The following is a 20444-nucleotide window of genomic DNA, read 5'->3' as shown; positions in this document are numbered from 1 at the left end:
TAGCATGAAATGACCGCAGCAGTTACATCAGTGAGGTATCAGTGAGAGAATGAATGTCATGAGGTCAAAAATATGTTTCCCGGGACACATAACAAAAAAGTATTGATTCTGTCAAACGATGGAGTTTTTACTTTGTGAAATTACTCAATAGACTAAAGTTGCTCAGGATAAGTGGCCTGATGACAATGCAATGCATCTTTCTTTCTGCCAGACAAATGGGTATCGGACAAGTAAAACATGTTTTCGGGGGGAGACAAAGAAATATGTATTGATTCTGTCAAAGAATGGGGTTCTTTCTTCCTGAAATGACTAAATAGACTAAAGTTGGCAGGAGTAGCTAAGCATAAGTGGCCTGATGACAACAATGCAACACAACAACTCTTACTGCCAGACAGATGGATAACGGACAAGAATGAAAGCCTCAAGACACGCTGAGATGTGAGTCATATAGTCCCACAAAAGCCATCCAATGATTAGCATGGCATGGCTAGCGGGGTATACAGAATCCTAATGTGCTCATCTGCCATCTGTGTAATCATAAGGAGTCAAAAGGGGTCACACCTTATTAGGATAATGCAGATAGTATAACGATCTGCAGAGATTCTACAGATGGACTATCTGTTGATAAGCAACTGCTTGCCACGGTAAGGGTTGTTACGGTTAGGGTTAGGGTTAGGGTTAGTAGATAGTCTGTAGAGCATCTACAGATGGATTATCCAAATAAAGTGTTAACTCAAAATGGTGGGTTTCCATCTGACTTATTGGGTCTTTGGGTGCAAAATAGCAAACACTATAATACTAGGCCTGCCTATAAACAAGGGAATCAAATATAAAACCTCACCAACTGGATTGTAATGCCCAGTGGATGTTGATTAGACATGTTAGAATGAATGATGCATACAGCAGACTACATACTACCAACATAAACTGTGATGACCCCTTTTGGTTAAACCTTTTGGCTGTTGAGGTCTAATAGATCCTAATAGAGAGGTGTCTCATGAATGATACAACAGCTCCCCCTACTGTCCAAAAATATCCAGACCTTCTCCAAATGAAACTACATGGGGCAACAGCAACAAATAGGGCCTGGATGATTTTTTTTATTCAACTCGTCAAGTCAGTTAAGAACAAATTCTTATTTACAATGACTGCCTACCCCGGTCAAACCCAGACAACGCTGGGCCAATTGTGCACCGCCTTACGGGACTCCCGATCACGGCCGGATGTGATTCGGCCTGGATTTGAACCAGGGACTGTAGTGACACCTCGTGCACCGAGATGCAGTGCCTTTGATCGCAATCACAATATTTTTTCCCCATGACAGAAATTAAAACAAGAAGCAGACCAAACCCTTTGGTCCTTTAAAAACCTTTTATATATAACATTTTATGTGCTATAGCTTGGAAAATAAATACATGTGGACTCTGGATGACAATATAATGTTTGTTTCCAACATCAAAGCGGTTTTCCTAAAGAAGTGAAATCCACTTCATGTTTTGTTTCCTTGCAACATTACTAACCAGTATGGTAATACTGGCATCGTCCCAAGCCTTGATATGCCAGTTATCTACAGTAGCTCGAATTCTCAAGTAAATAACATCAGAAATGATAACACTGACAAAATCATTTGAAAAGCATAATATAATCAGGGAATTCAAATCTATACAGTGCATATGGTACATGACTGTGACGGGCACATTGTTGGTAAAGTGGTGCAGAGAGCTCTTACGATAAGCTACAGTATGTTTGACTCCTCCGGACTCCTCTGTCACACAGGTCGTGGTACGGGAGGTAGAGGTCAACACCCAGTCTGCCTGGCCGACTGATCCAGCTACAGCCTCATTTATTCTGATTGATGATGTTTTTGTACCTCTGCTCCTCCTCCTCGAAACGCTTCCTTATATGGTCAATTGCCTCTCCGCCTACACAGTCCAAAGAAAAAGAAAGAAAGTCATTCAAATGATGAGCTCCAGGACGACTAGTGGTGATGTCTCTACTTTTAAAATGTTCATCTTCTGTTAGCTTTTAACCTTACCTACAGGCCAATCCAGCATTTCTCTGGTAACAGGGCTGCTGTTCAGAGGCTGCCTTGGACTCTCTTGCTGCCTGGCTCCATCATCAATCACCTCATGTGACCCTGCTAATATCCTGGCAGTGGTGACGGGGCTCCTCTCTCTCAGCTGCAGCGAGATGCTACTGCTGAGATCAATGTACTCCTGGTGGAGCTGCCGCACCTCCAGCTGAAGCAGGTCTTTCTCCTTCTGCACCGTGAGCAGGCAGCTTTCTAATATGGCCTGCAATTCCCTCAGCTGCTTGGCTCCGCCCTCTGCCTCCTCACCCCTCTTGACGCTCTGCTTGAGGTTCTCTCGTAGTGTCTTGTTCTCCTCTTTGAGATGGGCCACAGAGCCCGACAGGGCCTTGCGCTCTTTCCCCACGCTGTCTAGGATGCGTTCGGCCAGGTGTTTGTTGCCCGACGAGGCCAGAGGGCTGCCGTCCCTAGTCGTGCTCCCCTCAAGGGAGCTTCTACACCTGGCCCCTAGCCGATGGAGTTCAGCCCAGCTCATATCCAGCTCGTTCGTGAGCCGGCTGACCTCCCTTGCCAGCGAGGCCATTCGGTCTTCCAGCTGCCCCTTCTCCTGGGTGAGCTGGGTGCAGCGATCGTTGGCCCTCTCCAGTTGAACCCACACCCGGTTGTCACCATCCACTTCTTTGGGCTCCCGAGCCAGGCTGGGATCCCTGGATCTCTCTCTTGCCTGGCTCTCGGCCTCAAGAGCGTTGACAAGTCTGCGGTTCTCTGCGGCCTGCTGCTTGTTGCACTTATCCAGGGTTTTATTCAAGGCTTTGAGGTCCTCGTACTTTGGAAGGATCCTCTTGAGCTCGCGGACGCACTCCTTGCAGTAGTCCTCCGTCTTCCGCAGCTTCCTCCGCAAGTCCTGTTTCTCCTTCTCCAAGTAAACACACCTGTCCTCCAAGGATAGGCTCTCCATTTTGAGCATCTCTCTCATCATAGTCTCCTCTATCTTGGATGGTGTATCTTGCCTCTGACTTTCTGGGTATGTTTTGGCAATGTTGAAAGTGACAGTGTGGGTATTGAGTTTGGAGGTGGGACTGTGATCACCAGCCATTTCCTGTGAATTGTTGCCACTTGTTGAGCCTAAGACATTGTGATTGATCAAAGATGGGCGTTCCTGTGAATTGTTGCCACTTGTTGAGCTTAAGACATTGTGATTGGCCAAAGATGGGCGGTCTTCCGCCTTGTTTTCTCTTATCTTCTTGTTGAGGCTCAGGTTGTCCTCCTCCAGTGACACCAGAGCGTTTTTCAGTCTGTCCACCGTATTCTCCAAATCGACTATCATCTCAGATTTATAGTTTGTCACGAGAGCCCGGTCTCCTGAGCCACTGCGTCTTGGGGAGCAGGCAGAGTCGAACGCCGTCGGTGAATGCCTGTAGGATGCTCTACGCGTCTCTGATTCATTTGTTTCTTTCATCAATGAAACATTGTTCAACTTTTCTGAAGATATCCCTGATTTGCTGTTACAATTATGAAGAGGCCGTGTTATCTCCATGTGCTGTGAAACCAGTGTGCTCCACTCAACCTGAAATGAGTGCAAGGAATGAGTGAGGTCAATAATACAATTTTATCATGGGTTTAACGCAGATTTGTACATAGATATTCAGCAGCCAATTAGCCTACTCTCCAACAAGTAGACTTAGCATATGGAACACTTGACGTATTTCGTAATGAAAGCCTAGGCTATATTCTTTGTAACTATCATCAAACAACGTCATAACATAAAAATGCCTAACTTAAATGCAGGACATGGTATGTCTTCATTATTAACATTCAACTTTGTTGGCTTCTCTTGGAGACAGAGGGGCCTCAGGTGTGCAGGAGCCTTCTCAAGCTGCTGATGCTCTCTGGGGTGATGGCTAGATGACAACACGTTTGGTCCCTGAACAGGAATGGGGCTAATATTAGTCATTGACAGTAACCTAAAACATTAATGAGCAGGGATTAAATGCCATTTAGTTTAGGATAGTTTAGCTAATGTTCCAGCTAGACCTCTCATGTTAAGACTCAAGGCTATCAACATTACTGGGTTAAAAAGCCAGCTACAAGGTGACTCTAACTAAATAACTAACTTAGCTAGCTACTGTAGCTAGTCAAAGCCAGGCGTTGTTTGCTAGGTAATTAGCGAACGTTATAGTAAAACGTCGTCAAAAAGTAAACAAATAATAACTTACCCTCTGCAGAAACTCTGTTTCCTTGAACATGACACGTTCAAACTGCTAATTAATAATCGTAGCTCATTAGTTTCAAGACTTGCTAAACTTCGTGCTCCCCAATAAATCATAGCGAAATGTTACCATGGTGACCGGCGTTCTGGTTCCAATCAGAGTGCGGATAGAATTTGAGGGAAATCAGAATTCCGATTAACATGGTAACATTACGCAATGATTTACTAGGGAGCACGAAGTTTCGCATCAACAGTTATTTCACACACCATATTTACACCCCTCAATTTTTGGGGGGTTTGTGAGCCTTTTGAGACTTAACATTTTGCAATTTTAACAAGTCATGTCTAATCTATACATATGCTTAGTCTCTTCTTAAGAAATATCTGTATGCTTCAAATGAGATATTGTTCTATAGTAGGCTTATTATAGGGCTGTTTACAACGTTTCATGGACAACTGGGCTGTTGTATCTTGTGCCAACACTTCTCACCCTTATGCCATGTTGTAATACAGACTCATGCCAAGGTACCCTTTTCCTTTTACGGTTATAGCCAATGGGATAAATTTACCTGTGATCTCACCCTGTCAAATGTCTGATGTTTGCCCCACTGAGAAAACATCTGGCATCATCTAGAAAAAGAGGGACGTGACACTTGAGCCCACCTAAATGTGTGGGAACTGAAAAGTGACCTACAAAAGTCACACAAGACACAGTATTCAGAGAAAGAAAACTTGGGGTTATTATTGGAGCCAGGGACGGTTTTATAGGCCTCTCACAACTGGTGGAAGGATACAGGCTACATCACTGTCGACTTACCTCATAACACCTCTCTTAGTTAACTTTTTTTGAAAAGAGCACGCAAAACAAAATGTCATTGACTGTTATTTTGACTTAATTTACACATCCAGGACCAATATATCTTTTCAGACTACTACTTCATATCCATTAATTTCTTCACCCACACAGCTGTTGGGATGGCTACTGAACACTAGGGGAAAGTATAGTCTCTTCGGGATAAAGGTTGAAATAATGCAAGCTAGCGACATGAATTAGGTTCAATTCACTTCAGTGACACGACTCCTCATATTTTTTTAATCTCATTAGTTTTGGTCTAATCACAGTTGTCCGTCCTCGCGTTCATCCCTTTCAGCTGTCTCCCAAACACTTGCTGACCTTACAACACATTCACTGAGGCTCACCGTCTGGCCGGACGCCAAATCCCAGATCGTAAACAGACAGTACCCTTTATGCCCACCGTGACACCCCGTGAGGAAGCGCAACTGACCCGGGGAAGGTGACACATTCACATTTCCCCCCCCCCCCCCCGCTCTCAGTGCCCTCTGTGCCACTGTGACGTGCCAGCACTTCATCTAGAGTGTCTGCCTGTCAGTCAGTCAGTCAGTCAGTCAGCCAGCTCAGGAAAGGGATGAAGAGAAAGAACATATGAGGCGTTTCCACAACATGGAGTCAAAACCCCCTTTATTTGAAGGAAGAGAGTAGTATACATGTAAGTGTATTCACAAACAAATGCACTCTCAGGATTTGTGCAAAACAGAGCATACAGACAATTGAGAACACAGGAGAACACAGACACAAACAGTTACAATCAAAGGTGCCTCACTGGCAGACAGAGTTTTTAGGCTGGTGCGTGTGTGTGTGTGAGAAGGGTCCTATGCTGAGGGGAAAGTGGTGATAAGGTCATGGCCCTCCGGGGGTCTCGTCCGGGCACGAGCGTGGGTCTCGCAGTACAGTTGGCCCTCCACGAAGAAGTAGCCCTTCTGTTTAAGGTTGACGTCACAGTCGGTGCACACGAAGCAGCCAGGGTGACGGAACTTGTCCCTCGCTTTCACCACTGTGCCCCTATAGGAGAACAACAGAGTTAACAACAGGAGCAGGCTGAAGTTACCGCTGAAGCTGACCCCCTCCCTCCCCCAAGTTTGCTGGATGTTCTTTGGGTGATTGACCATCCTTGATACACATGGGAAACTGTTGAGCGTGAAAATCCCAGCAGCGTTGCGGTTCTTGACACACTCAAATCGGTGCACCTGGCACCTACTACCATACCCCGTTCAAAGGCACTTAAATCGGTTGTCTTGCCCATTCACCCACTGAATGGCAAACATACACAATCCATGTCTCAATTGTCTCAAGGCTTAAAAATCCTTCTTTAACCCGTCTCCTCCCCTTTGTCTACACTGATTTGAAGTGGATTTAACAAGTGACATCAATGAGGGATTATAGCTTTCACCTGGATTCACCTGGTCAGTCTGTCATGGAAAGAGCAGGTGTTGTCAGTGTACATTGTTGTCAGCTACGTTGCTTCTCACCTGATAACACGTTCTCTCATACATATTTCTCATATGTCAGTCTTTAGTCTAAAGATCTGGTAGAAACATGTTAGAAATATTCAAAAGTACAACCTCAAATTCCAACTTCCCCTTTAAAGGCCCCGTGCAGTTAAAATATGTGGTTTTTCTGTGTTTTACATACATTTACACACTAAGAGGTTGGAACAATACTGTCAAATTGTGAACATTATGATAATGCCCTTTTAATGTAAGAGCTGTTTAAAAAAAGACTGCCTGACATTTTCAGCCTGTTTCAGTGGGATGGAGTTTTGGCCGGGTTTTTCCAAACCTCTCTGCCAATAACAGCTAGTTTTCAGTTTTCCCCCTCCCCAATCAGACCACTCCCAGACAGTCCTAACAAAATGATTGCTTGAGAAATTCTTCACTAATAGTTTATTATGACTATCTCAAATCGATAACAAATCACAGTAAGGTGCTTAATTGTTGCCCGGAAATGTTTTGATAACGAGATAAAAACAGCCTGCATTGGACCTTCAAGAGACAACTAGTTTCTGGCAGAACTTTTTAAGTGTAACTCTTCTGGCCTGGGTAGCAGTTTGTTTCTGCTATCATTAGACTCCTTGCCACTCTTTGTCTGACCAAACACGGATGGTTAACCCAACTAAGCAAACTCTCTGTAGAAGAAAGATACTGTTTGGCAACACAGGAGGTTGATGGCACCTTAATTGGAGAGGACTGGCTGGTGGTAACGGTCGGAGCGGATTTGGTGGAATGGTATCAAAGACATCAAACGTTTCCGACCGTTATTACGAGCCGTCCTCCCCTCAGCAGCCTCCTTTGTCCTTGGCAATGACACAGAATAAAATGAGTGGAATGTTATCTCAAAACAGGTTCTGGATTTTCAGGCTGTAGCTCTTCTTTTAAGTACTGAAAGAAATGGGTGCAACTCAATACCAACTTTTTATATGACATTCTCAGAGCAGCTTTGTCTCGCAAAGTACTCACACAATGCCGTTTCCACACTTGTCACACATGGGCAGTTTCTGCAGGTTTCCTGTGGGCGGCGGTGGCTTAGTCATGGGCGCTCTCACTGTCCTCGTCACCATGGGGCGAGTGCCTGGACAACACATGGGACACACACTATTGGTACCCTATTCCCTATATAGTGCACTACTTCGAGCAGGTCAATACATAGGGAATAGGTTACCACTTGTGACAAAGAATACAAGTCACAAACAAATTATACAAATATTGAAATACAAAAGGGAGCTGAGCATTAGAGACATATATGATGTCACAGATATGACACCATAGCACAGTATATTGATGATATCCCCACAGCACAGTATGTTGATGATGACACCTTAGCACAGAATTTGTGAGAAATACGTTTTTTTGTGCGTATGGAAAGTGTCTGGGATCTTTTATTTCAGCTCATGAAACATGGGACCAACACCTTACACCTAGCGTTTATATTTTTGTTCATAGGCCTTTATGTAGCACTTTTCTAAAACCCAAAGACCCTTTACAATAAGCAACACAAGTAAAGATATCAAGCCTGGGTCATCAGTACCACTCAAGCTGACCGTGTTAGCCTGCTGAACCAAAGTTTAGACATGTAATCTGTTCACTACTAATTCATTTGTATATAGAGTTTACTCCTTGTATACCCACATTCCAAGATCAACAACGTGCATTCTATATGAGCTCCTTCTGCTTTGCCTTATAAAATGAATGGACAACAAAATACTGATTTCAAATCACATCTTCCATTTGGTTGTGGCTCTTTCCAATTGTTTTTTTCTTGGGGTCAAAATGTATGCCATGTTGATAGCTAGAGGTTTTAATTCAACTATAGGTCCTGAAGTGTGTGAGTGGGAGAGAGCTAGCCCACACTGACGACGACTTCAACACCAACAGGTTAGTCCTTGATATATGTCTCATTAAGAAATAATACATTATTTTATGCAACCGTGAAGCTCTTCTTGAGTGCGGGACTGCAGCATTATAGCCTGGAATCCACACTGAATGATGATATCATTACCCACCCATACCATAATGAAACACCCATACCATAATGAAACACCCATACCATAATGAAACACCCATACCATAATGAAACACCCATATCATAATGAAACACCCATATCATAATGAAACACCCATATCATAATGAAACACCCATACCATAATGAAACACCCATACCATAATGAAACACCCATACCATAATGAAACACCCATACCATAATGAAAACACCCATACCATAATGAAACACCCATACCATAATGAAACACCCATACCATAATGAAACACCCATACCATAATGAAACACCCATACCATAATGAAAGAGAAGATACTTAGTGGAGAACTGACCGTCGCTGTCGACGAAGTCCTGCAGGGCCTTGAAGGAACCGGATTGCCGGGGCTCCTGGGGCTCCTCCTGGTCTTTCAGGAGCATGCGGTACACATCAGACTCCTCGATGGAGCTCAGCGTCTTGCTACTACAGAGATGGACACACACACACACACACACACAAGCAAAAATACAGACACAGAGGTGAGTATTAATAACAGATGCGGCACACACTCACAAACACACACACAAATATTTTCCACATTTTGTGGAGATGAAAAAAAAGGGGGAAACCTAGTCAGTTGTACAACGGAATGCATTGAACTGAAATGTGTCTTCCACACTTAACCCAACCCCTCTGAATCAGAGAGGTGCAAGGGGGCTGCCTTAATTGACATCGACTGCACCTATTTCATCCGAGATCTGCAGCTACCATGGAAAGCACTGTTCATCGAGCCCAGCAGACACCAGTGTAGTCATAACAACACTATCCTCCATGTCAGATTTAACATCAGAGTCGTAATTGAGGCCTGGGGGTCCGGACCCCCCCAGCTCCAGGTTTAGGGACGGAGGGAAATTATGCCTGCCAGCTGCCTGCCAGCTGGGGCACTCTCACTACAGGGCCCTGAGGCTTTTGGCTATCGTAGGCCGCATCAGGCAAAAGGAGGCTTGCCAGACATTACAGAGACCAGACCTGGGGTCAAATACTACTTGAAATAATTTCCAAATACATTATCAGTGCTTTATTGAGCTTGCCTGGCTTAATGGACCAATAAAATAGTCCCAAAAATGGTAAACCCCACCCATGTGGTACTCCAGGCAGGCTAGAGCAAGCATTCAAAGTATTTGAAATATTTCAAATAGTATTTGAACCCAGGTCCGACAGAGACACACATAACACAGGCACCAGCAGACATCCGTAAAAGGAAGTGAAGAGAGGGAAAAACAGAGCGGAAGAATGGACGGGAGGAGAATGGAGAGAGGAGGTTAGAGGTGATGATGCGTGAGTGTGCAGACGCCTTTCGTATACACAACTCTTTTTATAGTCACCGCCCATAGCCAGAACACCAAGTCATCTAATCAGAGTTTTCTGAAACAGATCAACAGGCCTATGATACTAAACATGGATTGAATATGCTATACTTAAGCAATAAGGCACCTCAGGGATTTGTGGTATATGGCCAATATACAGTGCCTTGCGAAAGTATTCGGCCCCCTTGAACTTTGCGACCTTTTGCCACATTTAAGGCTTCAAACATAAAGATATAAAACTGTATTTTTTTGTGAAGAATCATCAACAAGTGGGACACAATCATGAAGTGGAACGACATTAATTGGATATTTCAAACTTTTTTAACAAATCAAAAACTGAAAAATTGGGTGTGCAAAATTATTCAGCCGCTTTACTTTCAGTGCAGCAAACTCTCTCCAGAAGTTCAGTGAGGATCTCTGAATGATCCAATGTTGACCTAAATGACTAATGATGATAAATACAATCCACCTGTGTGTAATCAAGTCTCCGTATAAATGCACCTGCACTGTGATAGTCTCAGAGGTCCGTTAAAAGCGCAGAGAGCATCATGAAGAACAAGGAACACACCAGGTAGGTCCGAGATACTGTTGTGAAGAAGTTTAAAGCCGGATTTGGATACAAAAAGATTTCCTAAGCTTTAAACATCCCAAGGAGCACTGTGCAAGCGATAATATTGAAATGGAAGGAGTATCAGACCACTGCAAATCTACCAAGACCTGGCCGTCCCTCTAAACTTTCAGCTCATACAAGGAGAAGACTGATCAGAGATGCAGCCAAGAGGCCCATGATCACTCTGGATGAACTGCAGAGATCTACAGCTGAGGTGGGAGACTCTGTCCATAGGACAACAATCAGTTGTATATTGCACAAATCTGGCCTTTATGGAAGAGTGGCAAGAAGAAAGCCATTTCTTAAAGATATCCATAAAAAGTGTCGTTTAAAGTTTACCACAAGCCACCTGGGAGACACACCAAACATGTGGAAGAAGGTGCTCTGGTCAGATGAAACCAAAATTGAACTTTTTGGCAACAATGCAAAACGTTATGTTTGGCGTAAAAGCAACACAGCTCATCACACTGAACACACCATCCCCACTGTCAAACATGGTGGTGGCAGCATCATGGTTTGGGCCTGCTTTTCTTCAGCAGGGACAGGGAAGATGGTTAAAATTGATGGGAAGATGGATGGAGCCAAATACAGGACCATTCTGGAAGAAAACCTGATGGAGTCTGCAAAAGACCTGAGACTGGGACGGAGATTTGTCTTCCAACAAGACAATGATCCAAAACATAAAGCAAAATCTACAATGGAATGGTTCAAAAATAAACATATCCAGGTGTTAGAATGGCCAAGTCAAAGTCCAGACCTGAATCCAATCGAGAATCTGTGGAAAGAACTGAAAACTGCTGTTCACAAATGCTCTCCATCCAACCTCACTGAGCTCGAGCTGTTTTGCAAGGAGGAATGGGAAAAAATTTCAGTCTCTCGATGTGCAAAACTGATAGAGACATACCCCAAGCGACTTACAGCTGTAATCGCAGCAAAAGGTGGCGCTACAAAGTATTAACTTAAGGGGGCTGAATAATTTTGCACGCCCAATTTTTCAGTTTTTGATTTGTTAAAAAAGTTTTAAATATCCAATAAATGTCGTTCCACTTCATGATTGTGTTTTTTTTGTCCATTAAAATAACATCAAATTGATCAGAAATACAGTGTAGACATGGTTAATGTTGTAAATGACTATTATAGCTGGAAATGGCTGATTCTTAATGGAATATCTACATAGGCGTACAGAGGCCCATTATCAGCAACCATCACTTGTGTGTTCCAATGGCACGTTGTGTTAGCTAATCCCAGTTTATCATTTTAAAGGCTAATTGATCATTAGAAAACCCTTTTGCAATTATGTTAGCACAGCTGAAAACGGTTGTGCTGATTAAAGTCAAGTTGTTGTTGATTCTTCACAAAAAAATACAGTTTTATATCTTTATGTTTGAAGCCTGAAATGTGGCAAAAGGTCGCAAAGTTCAAGGGGGCCGAATACTTTCGCATGGCACTGTACCACGGCCAGGGCTGTTCTTATGAATAACGCAACGCAAACCCCCGAGGTGCCTTATTGTTGCTATAAACTGGTTACCAGTGTAATTAGAGAAGTACAAATAAATGTTTCGGCATACACGTCTGATATACCGCGGCTGTCAGTCAATCAGCATTCAGGGCTCGAACCACCCAGTTTTTAAGTGTATATACACACTGAGTGTACAAAACATTCGGAGCACCTTCCTAATATTGAGTTTAACCCCCTTTTGCCCTCAGAATAGCCTCAATTCATCGGGCATGGACTCTACAAGGTGTTGAAAGCGTTCCGCAGGGATGCTGGCCCATGTTGACACCAATGCTTCCCACAGTTGTGTCAAGTTAGCTGGATGTTCTTTGGGTGGTGGATCATTATTTTTTTTATACATACACTATCGTTCAAAAGTTTGGGGTCACTTACAAATGTCCTTGTTTTTGAAAGAAAAGCTAATTTTTTGTCCATTAAAATAACATCAAATTGATCAGAAATACAGTGTAGAAGTGGTTAATGTTGTAAATGACTATTATAGCTGGAAATGGCTGATTCTTAATGGAATATCTACATAGGCGTACAGAGGCCCATTATCAGCAACCATCACTTGTGTGTTCCAATGGCACGTTGTGTTAGCTAATCCCAGTTTATCATTTTAAAGGCTAATTGATCATTAGAAAACCCTTTTGCAATTATGTTAGCACAGCTGAAAACGGTTGTGCTGATTAAAGTCAAGGGGTCTGAATACTTTCCGAATGCACTGTATGTGTTTGGGAATAGCGCTAGCTACAGTAACCAAACTCTGGCAGAAACAAACGAACAGAGGCTTTCATAGAAGACGACAGCTTATATAGCTTACTGATATCACCATGACAACAGATTGAAAGCAAGCAGGCAGGCAGGCAGGCAGGCAGACACCCAACCACCCATCAACCCACTGACCATCTCACCAACCCAGCCAGCCAACTCACCCCTCTGGCTTGTCCTGGACCAGGCCCCTCATCTGTCCGTGCATGGCGTCCTGGATGTTGCCTGAGGAGTAGAGGCCTATGGGGGTGTTGTAGGCTGTGCTCACCACCTGACGATGGTCGTCAATGTTAGCTGCAGCTACAAAGGGCTGGGCCTTGCGATTGTGACCCGTACCAATGGGTTTGAACTCCTGAACGGAGAGCGAGAGAGCGAGAGAGAGAGAGAGAGAGAAAAAGACAAGGAGGCCTTATGTGATGTTCTCTGACTTTGTTTTCTAGTTGGAAATGTGTAATTACACACACAAACACCAACAGGTGTAGACACAAATATATATAGACAACTAAAACAAAAAAAATACACACATACAAGCTATGCAGGTACACGCACATATACTCACGCACACACAGTCTTTCTCTCTCTCACCTGTTGCTCAGCCTCCAAGTTGATTTTGAACGGGTTGGCTTTCCCGTCTTCCGTGACTTGAGGCGACCATAGCCTGGTTTCTGGTCTGGGAACAAGAATCGGGTCACAATCAAACAAGAGCTCACTGTCAACTCCCTCGACCGCAGGTGAAACGATTCTGACCACAGTCAAAACACCAGTTTACATGGCGGCTGGGCCACGGTGCGCTGAGCACTCATAAATCAAACCCAACTTTATAGACTTCCTTTGGTGTGTGAACAGTATAGAAGTGTGTGTGTGTGTGTGTGTGTATGAGAGAGTATTTGTGTGAGTATGTGCGTGGGCGTGTACAAGTGTGTCTGTATTAGAGAGTGGGTGTGTGTAGCTCCTTTCTTAGCGTTGTTGGGTATGAAATCAAAGAACAGGAATGCGAGAGCTCGTCTTTTGCCAGCTCTGGAACATTCTACATAAGACGGAACGTTCTATGTGTGTCTTAAAAGATATCTTGGGATTCATCAAGTAAGTTCTGTAGTTAGTCCAACATGAATGTGTGTTTGACTAGCTATGCGTGTCATAGGATACACCCAACCAGTGACAGTTTGTTTACTTCATTGGTAGTCACTTGTGTCAGTGATGTTTGTACACCTGCTCTCAATTGAATGGTGTGTGCTTTTATGTGAGAGGCGTGTGTGTATTGGCGTACGTGTATGTATGTGTTTATGTGAGATGACTAATATCCGTGTGTGCATTCCTGTGTGTGCATGTGAGTAGTGTGACCTCTGGACGGTGAGGATGAGCTGGTAGATTGCGTCTTTGATCTTGTTCTGGGCCTCACAGTGCATCATGTCCTCCGCCGGGACGCCCTCGATGGCCAGGATGACATCACCAGGACACAGGTTGGCCACCGCCGCCTTACTGCCCGGAGTGATCTGCCCAGAGAGAGAGAACGAGAGTGGTGACACATAAGATTGATCATTATCAATTCCATTATCACAAATATTTATAATATAACGGTTGCTGTTATTATAACGGTTGCTGTTATTATAACGGTTGCTGTTATTATAACGGTTGCTGTTATTATAACAGTTGCTGTTATTATAACAGTTGCTGTTATTATAACGGTTGCTGTTATTATAACGGTTGCTGTTATTATAACGGTTGCTGTTATTATAACAGTTGCTGTTATTATAACGGTTGCTGTTATTATAACGGTTGCTGTTATTATAACGGTTGCTGTTATTATAACGGTTGCTGTTATTATAACAGTTGCTGTTATTATAACGGTTGCTGTTATTATAACGGTTGCTGTTATTATAACGGTTGCTGTTATTATAACAGTTGCTGTTATTATAACAGTTGCTGTTATTATAACGGTTGCTGTTATTATAACGGTTGCTGTTATTATAACGGTTGCTGTTATTAGTGTTGTCTTCGTTTACTTTTGTGAAGTAAGCCAATGTCTTCACTTTTCATACTTAGAAAGTGAACTGAACTGAGAGAATGAGGGAGAGGGAGATGGAAAGAAAGAAAGAAAGAAAGAAAGAAAGAAAGAAAGAAAGAAAGAAAGAAAGAAAGAAAGAAAGAGAGAGAGAGAGAGCTTGAAGTGAGAACCCTGGCTGCTGCCAAGGTATGTTTTTACGATGCTCTCCCGTATGTAACTCGGTATGACTTATAAAACCCGATCATTCAGACGGAGAGAGAGATGGAGACAGAGAGAGGAGAGGGAGATGGAGACAGAGAGAGGAGAGGGAGAGAGAGATGGAGACAGAGAGAGGAGCGGGAGAGAGAGATCAGTAAGGAGCAGGTGCATGCTGCTGTTAATAATCTACTAATAGCCAGGCAGAAATGTGTGCCATATTTGTCTGGTTCCGTAGTCACACAAACAACATGGGGATATCCTTCTTACCTCACCACACAAGCATGCCATCCCCATCTCACTCCCTTCCTCCCTTGTCCCCTCCCTCACTCATCTCTCTCCCTATTTCTGTTTCACACTCCACCTCTCTTATTCTCTCTAACACTCCCTTCTTCTCCCTCCATCTTGCACTCTTTCTTCATCATAATCAAATGGCACTTCAAAAGGCATGTGCTGTCCTATGTATGCATAATGAATGAACACAAGTTAGGTTGGCCTGCTGTATATCAGTGCCACCTCGTCATCTGTCTGTAGTTAGGTTGGCCTGCTGTATATCAGTGCCACCTCGTCATCTGTCTGTAGTTAGGTTGGTGTGCTGTATATCAGTGCCACCTCGTCATCTGTCTGTAGTTAGGTTGGCTTGCTGTATATCAGTGCCACCTCGTCATCTGTCTGTAGTTAGGTTGGTCTGCTGTATACCAGTGCCACCTCGTCATCTGTCTGTAGTTAGGTTGGTCTGCTGTATATCAGTGCCACCTCGTCATCTGTCTGTAGTTAGGTTGGTCTGCTGTATATCAGTGCCACCTCGTCATCTGTCTGTAGTTAGGTTGGTGTGCTGTATATCAGTGCCACCTCGTCGTCTGTCTGTAGTTAGGTTGGTCTGCTGTATATCAGCACCACCTCATCTGTCTGTAGTTAGGTTGGTCTGCTGTATATCAGCACCACCTCATCATCTGTCTGTAGTTAGGTTGGTCTGCTGTATATCAGCACCACCTCATCATCTGTCTGTAGTTAGGTTGGCCTGCTCTATATCAGCACCACCTCATCATCTATGTGACTGACTGTAGTTGAACAAATCTCTTTGGGCCTAATTGTTACGTTAGGTTAACTGTAGGCCCACTTCTAGTGAGGTAGACCACTTTCAACCACTTCTGGTCGATAGAACCTCTAATAAAAGCATAGATTTGCATGATTCTATTTCCTCCTAACACGTCGTTGCATATAGATTGGGAGAAAGTTGTTCATGAAATGACCATATGGCAATGTTTTGACGACCCAATTTTGTTGATAGGGTTGCTGCATTTTGTGCACAACAACCCACAACTATATGCTCTGTATGTTCATACAAATGAAAAGCAATTCCAAAACTCCAACTCAAAAGTAGATTTTGTTGCAGAGTTTGCAGTTTGTTTTAGGAGCCTGTCTACTTGACAGTGTCCTGGCCTCCAAAGTACACGGTTGAAACCTCTCTGTGTATAAAGTCAGGAGGTAAACCTCTCTCTCTCTGTATAAAGTGCCTTGCCCTCGCTGGTATTTGAGCTCGTGCTCTCTCTCTCTCTCTCTCTCGTGCGCTCTCTCGCTCTCGTGCGCTCTCTCGCTCTTAACTCATAGGCCTATAAATAACCCAGGATGAACATTTGAAACTATGGCTTTTTCCAAATCAATCATCTGTATTTCCCTGTGATGTGCATCCTTTTTACTACTCTCCTATCCATTCCAACAGTCAGTCACAAATCGCTCCCTAACCCTTATATGGCGGAAGCTCCTCCACTACACTGTAACCTACCCCCTCTTCAGATCTGCAAACATTGAAGGGTTAGGGCCAGAAGTTTCCTGCATGGATGGACACTTGGGTTGTGTTCAGGAGGGAGAAAGCAACAATTTGAAACAGGGAGCTACTACCATAACTCATTTCAATTTTGCTATGCTGTACACACACTACTGAACACTAGCCCCTAGTTTCTTCCCTACTCAGCTTCCGGTCCCAGACAAAAATGCACGGCCACAGCTAATTTAAACATCACTCGTCTGTGTTCGTCTAATTTAAAACGCCACTTGTCGTCCGTCCTGGAGATAGTTGTTTTGAAGAAGGGGAGGTTTTTGACCCAAATGGCCCCCCGGGAAGACGAAGTTGAGACAAGGTCGAAGGTCGGGGTTCAAGCTCTGCGAGGGAGCGGGAATGTGGCAGTGGCTGAATCTCAGTACAAGTGAGCAGCCCTTCGAACGAGAGCTGATAAAACCACGTCGAGAGGTTTAATTAAAAAGCTTTGATCAACGGCTGCTCTGTGAGAGGTTGGGAGTAAAGTGATGCGGGCGTGTCTAGTGGGTGGATTGTGAAGGGACACGTGACACACTGACAGGGTCAAGGGTATGTGAGGAGATTGAAATCAATCAGCGGGGGGTGAAAAGTGACTGAAACTGACTCAGACTGTACTTCATCCCCCTGATGGTCAAGGTTACGCTTGGGGATCGGGTAATCTGACCCTAGATCTGTAGTTAGGGGCATCATCTACCTGCAGTGCCTTTGAAACGTTGTTTGATAATAAACACTTGTCTGACACCATGGCAGAGACCCCAGTGTTTGTCCCTCCTTCCCTCCCTCCTCTCCTTCAGCTTGCGGTTCTCTGCTCACACAACAGGTGTGTGTAGTGGCCCCCAAGGGTCGGTGATTCACAGACCTCCCCAGTAACTTTTAGCCTCCGGCCCTGGTGTCAGCCCTAAACTTAGACACACGCCAGGGATTACTGATACTCCTATGGTTACACACGCGCACACACACATACACAAACACACGCACGCACCGTGCCAACGTTAAAAACTCCAACGTATACGCACGCACAGACAGACACATACAAAAGACACAACGCGAACACAAACACGTGACGACGCTGCTGACCACACACACACAGTTTAATGTCTTGACTTGAGCTAAATGGAGGGCGTTCTCTGAATAACTCAACCTAGATGCCTAGCCAGGAGACTGCTCTTTGATCACCAGCTCATAATCCATTCCCAGCCGTCTGCGTTCATTCAGCTGCTGTGTGTGTGTGTGTGTCAGTAGATGATGCAAACAGCTATTTCAAACTAAGCTGCAGATATTTACTGGAACGCGGGTGTGTGTGTGTGTGTGTGTGTGTGTGTGTGTGTGTGTCTGAGAGAGGATGCTCCCCCAGCCTTCCACCCCATGGAAAGACCCCTGCTGTATCACGCTTTAACACACACATCCCCAAAACACACATTCACAATCCAATGATCTTTCCCTGTAAGTATCTGGGCTGTTCTATGTTAGGGAACGACCGTGTCCAAATTGCTTCCTATTCCCTTTATAGTGCACTACTTTTTTTATTTTTTTAACCAGATTCCTATGGGCTTTAGTCACTATATAGGGAATATGTTTTCATTTGGGATGCAACCTTTTTGGCAATATTACTGCATAGTCAGTCAGGTTTAATACACTGAGCTCTTCCATGCTGTTTCTCATCCTAGTGCAGCTACTTAACTGAGACAAGAGGGTAAAGGGAAGGTGAGCCAAGAATGCTGGCAGTGAGAGAGAGAAAGGGGCGAGGGGGGGAGAGAGACACACACACACACGCACACCATAGGCTAAGACAGAGCGGATCAACATAACCCTCTACACACAGAACACAATGGTGGAACGCTTGAGTACAGTATATCTGACTGTGTGCGTTCACTGTAGGACACACACACAACCTCCCTACGACTGCCTCCTCACCCACACAAACACCTAGCACCAGGCCCGCTCAAAGATGCTCGAGCACATATCACACATACAACACATACTGTAAACACAGAATCACCCACCCATTGTCAGTCTGAAAGTATCAGGTACACATGCTCTTACCCTGGAGATGGTGAGGGGCTGGTTGAAGTCCTTGCCCCCGGTCAGTCGGAAACCCCACGGGGCCGGGCCGTTCAGGACAACGTCCAGTGGCATGTCCCACTCTGTCCCTCGTCCCTGTAGCTGGAAGTACACTGGTGTGTGTGTGTGTCCCAAACACAGCAGGGTTCTCATAAACAGAGCAGTGGGACAACTTAGTCATGTACCCTTTTATACTAGCAGAGGGGTGGGGGGGGGGAAACCCCACCCCCTGAGTGAAGTCATTGGCCCGACTCAGGACCAGAGGCAGCTCTCCCTCGCTCTCTGTTCTTTTTCTCTTTTGGCTGGTGACTCTTTCTCCTGTTTTCCTTTACTTCTGTTTGGACTCGCTCGCTCTCTCTCACACTTTCTCTCTCCCTCTCTTTCCACCTCCTTCTCGGACATAGTAGCCCTTTCGCCGTTTCTGAACATGATACTCGTTACACTCATCCAACTCATGTAGCGTCATTCTTCTCCAGCAGTGTCTCGCCCTCTTGCTCCACCTGTATGCCTATGAACATCCAGGATAGGCCAGTGTCTGTGAGCAGGCGGCCCACTTGTCTCTCCTTGTCCCTGGGTTGCCTTGGAGCCCGACCCCCACCCCCCTCCACACTCTGGCTCTCCGGCTGCTCCTGCCCTTATTTGGTCTGCCGGCGCAGCTCCTTGCTCAGGCCCTGGAGGTCCCCCAGGCGCAGCAGCATTCCAGGCCCTATTGATCTGGAGCGGCACTTCGCTCTCTTCATTTAATTCGAGATCTCTCGTTCTTTTTCTGTTTGTCTGATCTGGACACGAACCAATCTCCACTCTGTTCTGAACGTTTCGCTTTCTCTCGCTCACGCCTAGCTGAAACAGTTACAAAAACATCTAATGCAACTAACTAATCCGTCAAAAACACAAGCAGTTCTTATGTGTATATGTGTATAACAACGTTAACGCACAGTAAGCAAGACAGCCTAATCTATTCAAGTTGTCAGCCCTCTGTGCATTAAGTCTGTTTCCATAATGTCTACGGGGATGAAGAAAGCCAACGAAAACAATGGATGGCCAATTATGTTGACATTAAAAGTTGTTTGTTCTCCCCTCAGTGTCGATCTCCTGAAACGGCTAACATATACCTCCTTCAAGACCGATCAGTCCGGGTTTGTTTGTACAGTTGCGATGGGGACAGGTTTAGGGAGGAGCTGACTCCTACACAAATAAAGGATGTCTGGGATGGTGTGTGTATGTAGAAGGAGCGTAAGCACACACACACACACACACACGTCTCCAAATACGTACCTACTTCACATAGAACAATTCAAATCGTCTTGATCCAACAATACAGTCCAATACATATTGGGGCAGAGTGAACTTTAACCTTTCAGTTTACCAATAGAAAAGACCCTACAGCTCAGCTTAAACAGAAGGCTCTGATGGAGACGATTTATGCCGAAACATAAGCTTTTTGTTTGTTTGTCCAATCAATAAATCTATCAGATTTACCCAGCAACAAAGCGCTCCTTTGTCTTTATTCTGATAGCCACCAGTTGAAGTATCCCGGGGCAAATTATGTTTT

General features: G+C 44.5%; 2 protein-coding genes across 2 annotated transcripts; both read right to left on the bottom strand.

Moving 5' to 3' along the window:
* Positions 1 to 1626: 1626 nt before the first annotated feature.
* On the bottom strand, positions 1627 to 4401 carry ccdc110 (coiled-coil domain containing 110). Its single transcript, XM_090187374.1, has 3 exons — positions 4246 to 4401; positions 2036 to 3953; positions 1627 to 1922 (listed from the first exon to the last, which is right to left on the bottom strand). Exons 2-3 carry the CDS (start codon positions 3564 to 3566, stop codon positions 1840 to 1842), a joined length of 1614 nt encoding a protein of 537 aa, XP_090043500.1. The 5' UTR covers positions 3567 to 3953; positions 4246 to 4401; the 3' UTR covers positions 1627 to 1839.
* A 1289-nt stretch (positions 4402 to 5690) lies between these two features.
* Positions 5691 to 19398, bottom strand: LOC110534414 (PDZ and LIM domain protein 3). The gene is made up of 7 exons (XM_036933539.2): positions 18875 to 19398; positions 14154 to 14305; positions 13398 to 13482; positions 12977 to 13164; positions 8925 to 9052; positions 7554 to 7665; positions 5691 to 6099 (listed from the first exon to the last, which is right to left on the bottom strand). The coding sequence occupies exons 1-7, from the start codon at positions 19043 to 19045 to the stop codon at positions 5910 to 5912; spliced, it is 1026 nt and encodes a 341-aa protein (XP_036789434.1). The 5' UTR covers positions 19046 to 19398; the 3' UTR covers positions 5691 to 5909.
* Positions 19399 to 20444: the final 1046 nt, after the last annotated feature.

The sequence above is a fragment of the Oncorhynchus mykiss genome, chromosome 10 (assembly GCF_057628025.1).
Source record: "Oncorhynchus mykiss isolate SJ-2025 chromosome 10, ASM5762802v1, whole genome shotgun sequence".
Taxonomy (NCBI): Eukaryota; Metazoa; Chordata; class Actinopteri; order Salmoniformes; family Salmonidae; genus Oncorhynchus; species Oncorhynchus mykiss.
The sequence above is the reverse complement of the archived record's forward strand: the minus strand, read 5'-3'. Positions and strand labels throughout refer to the sequence as shown.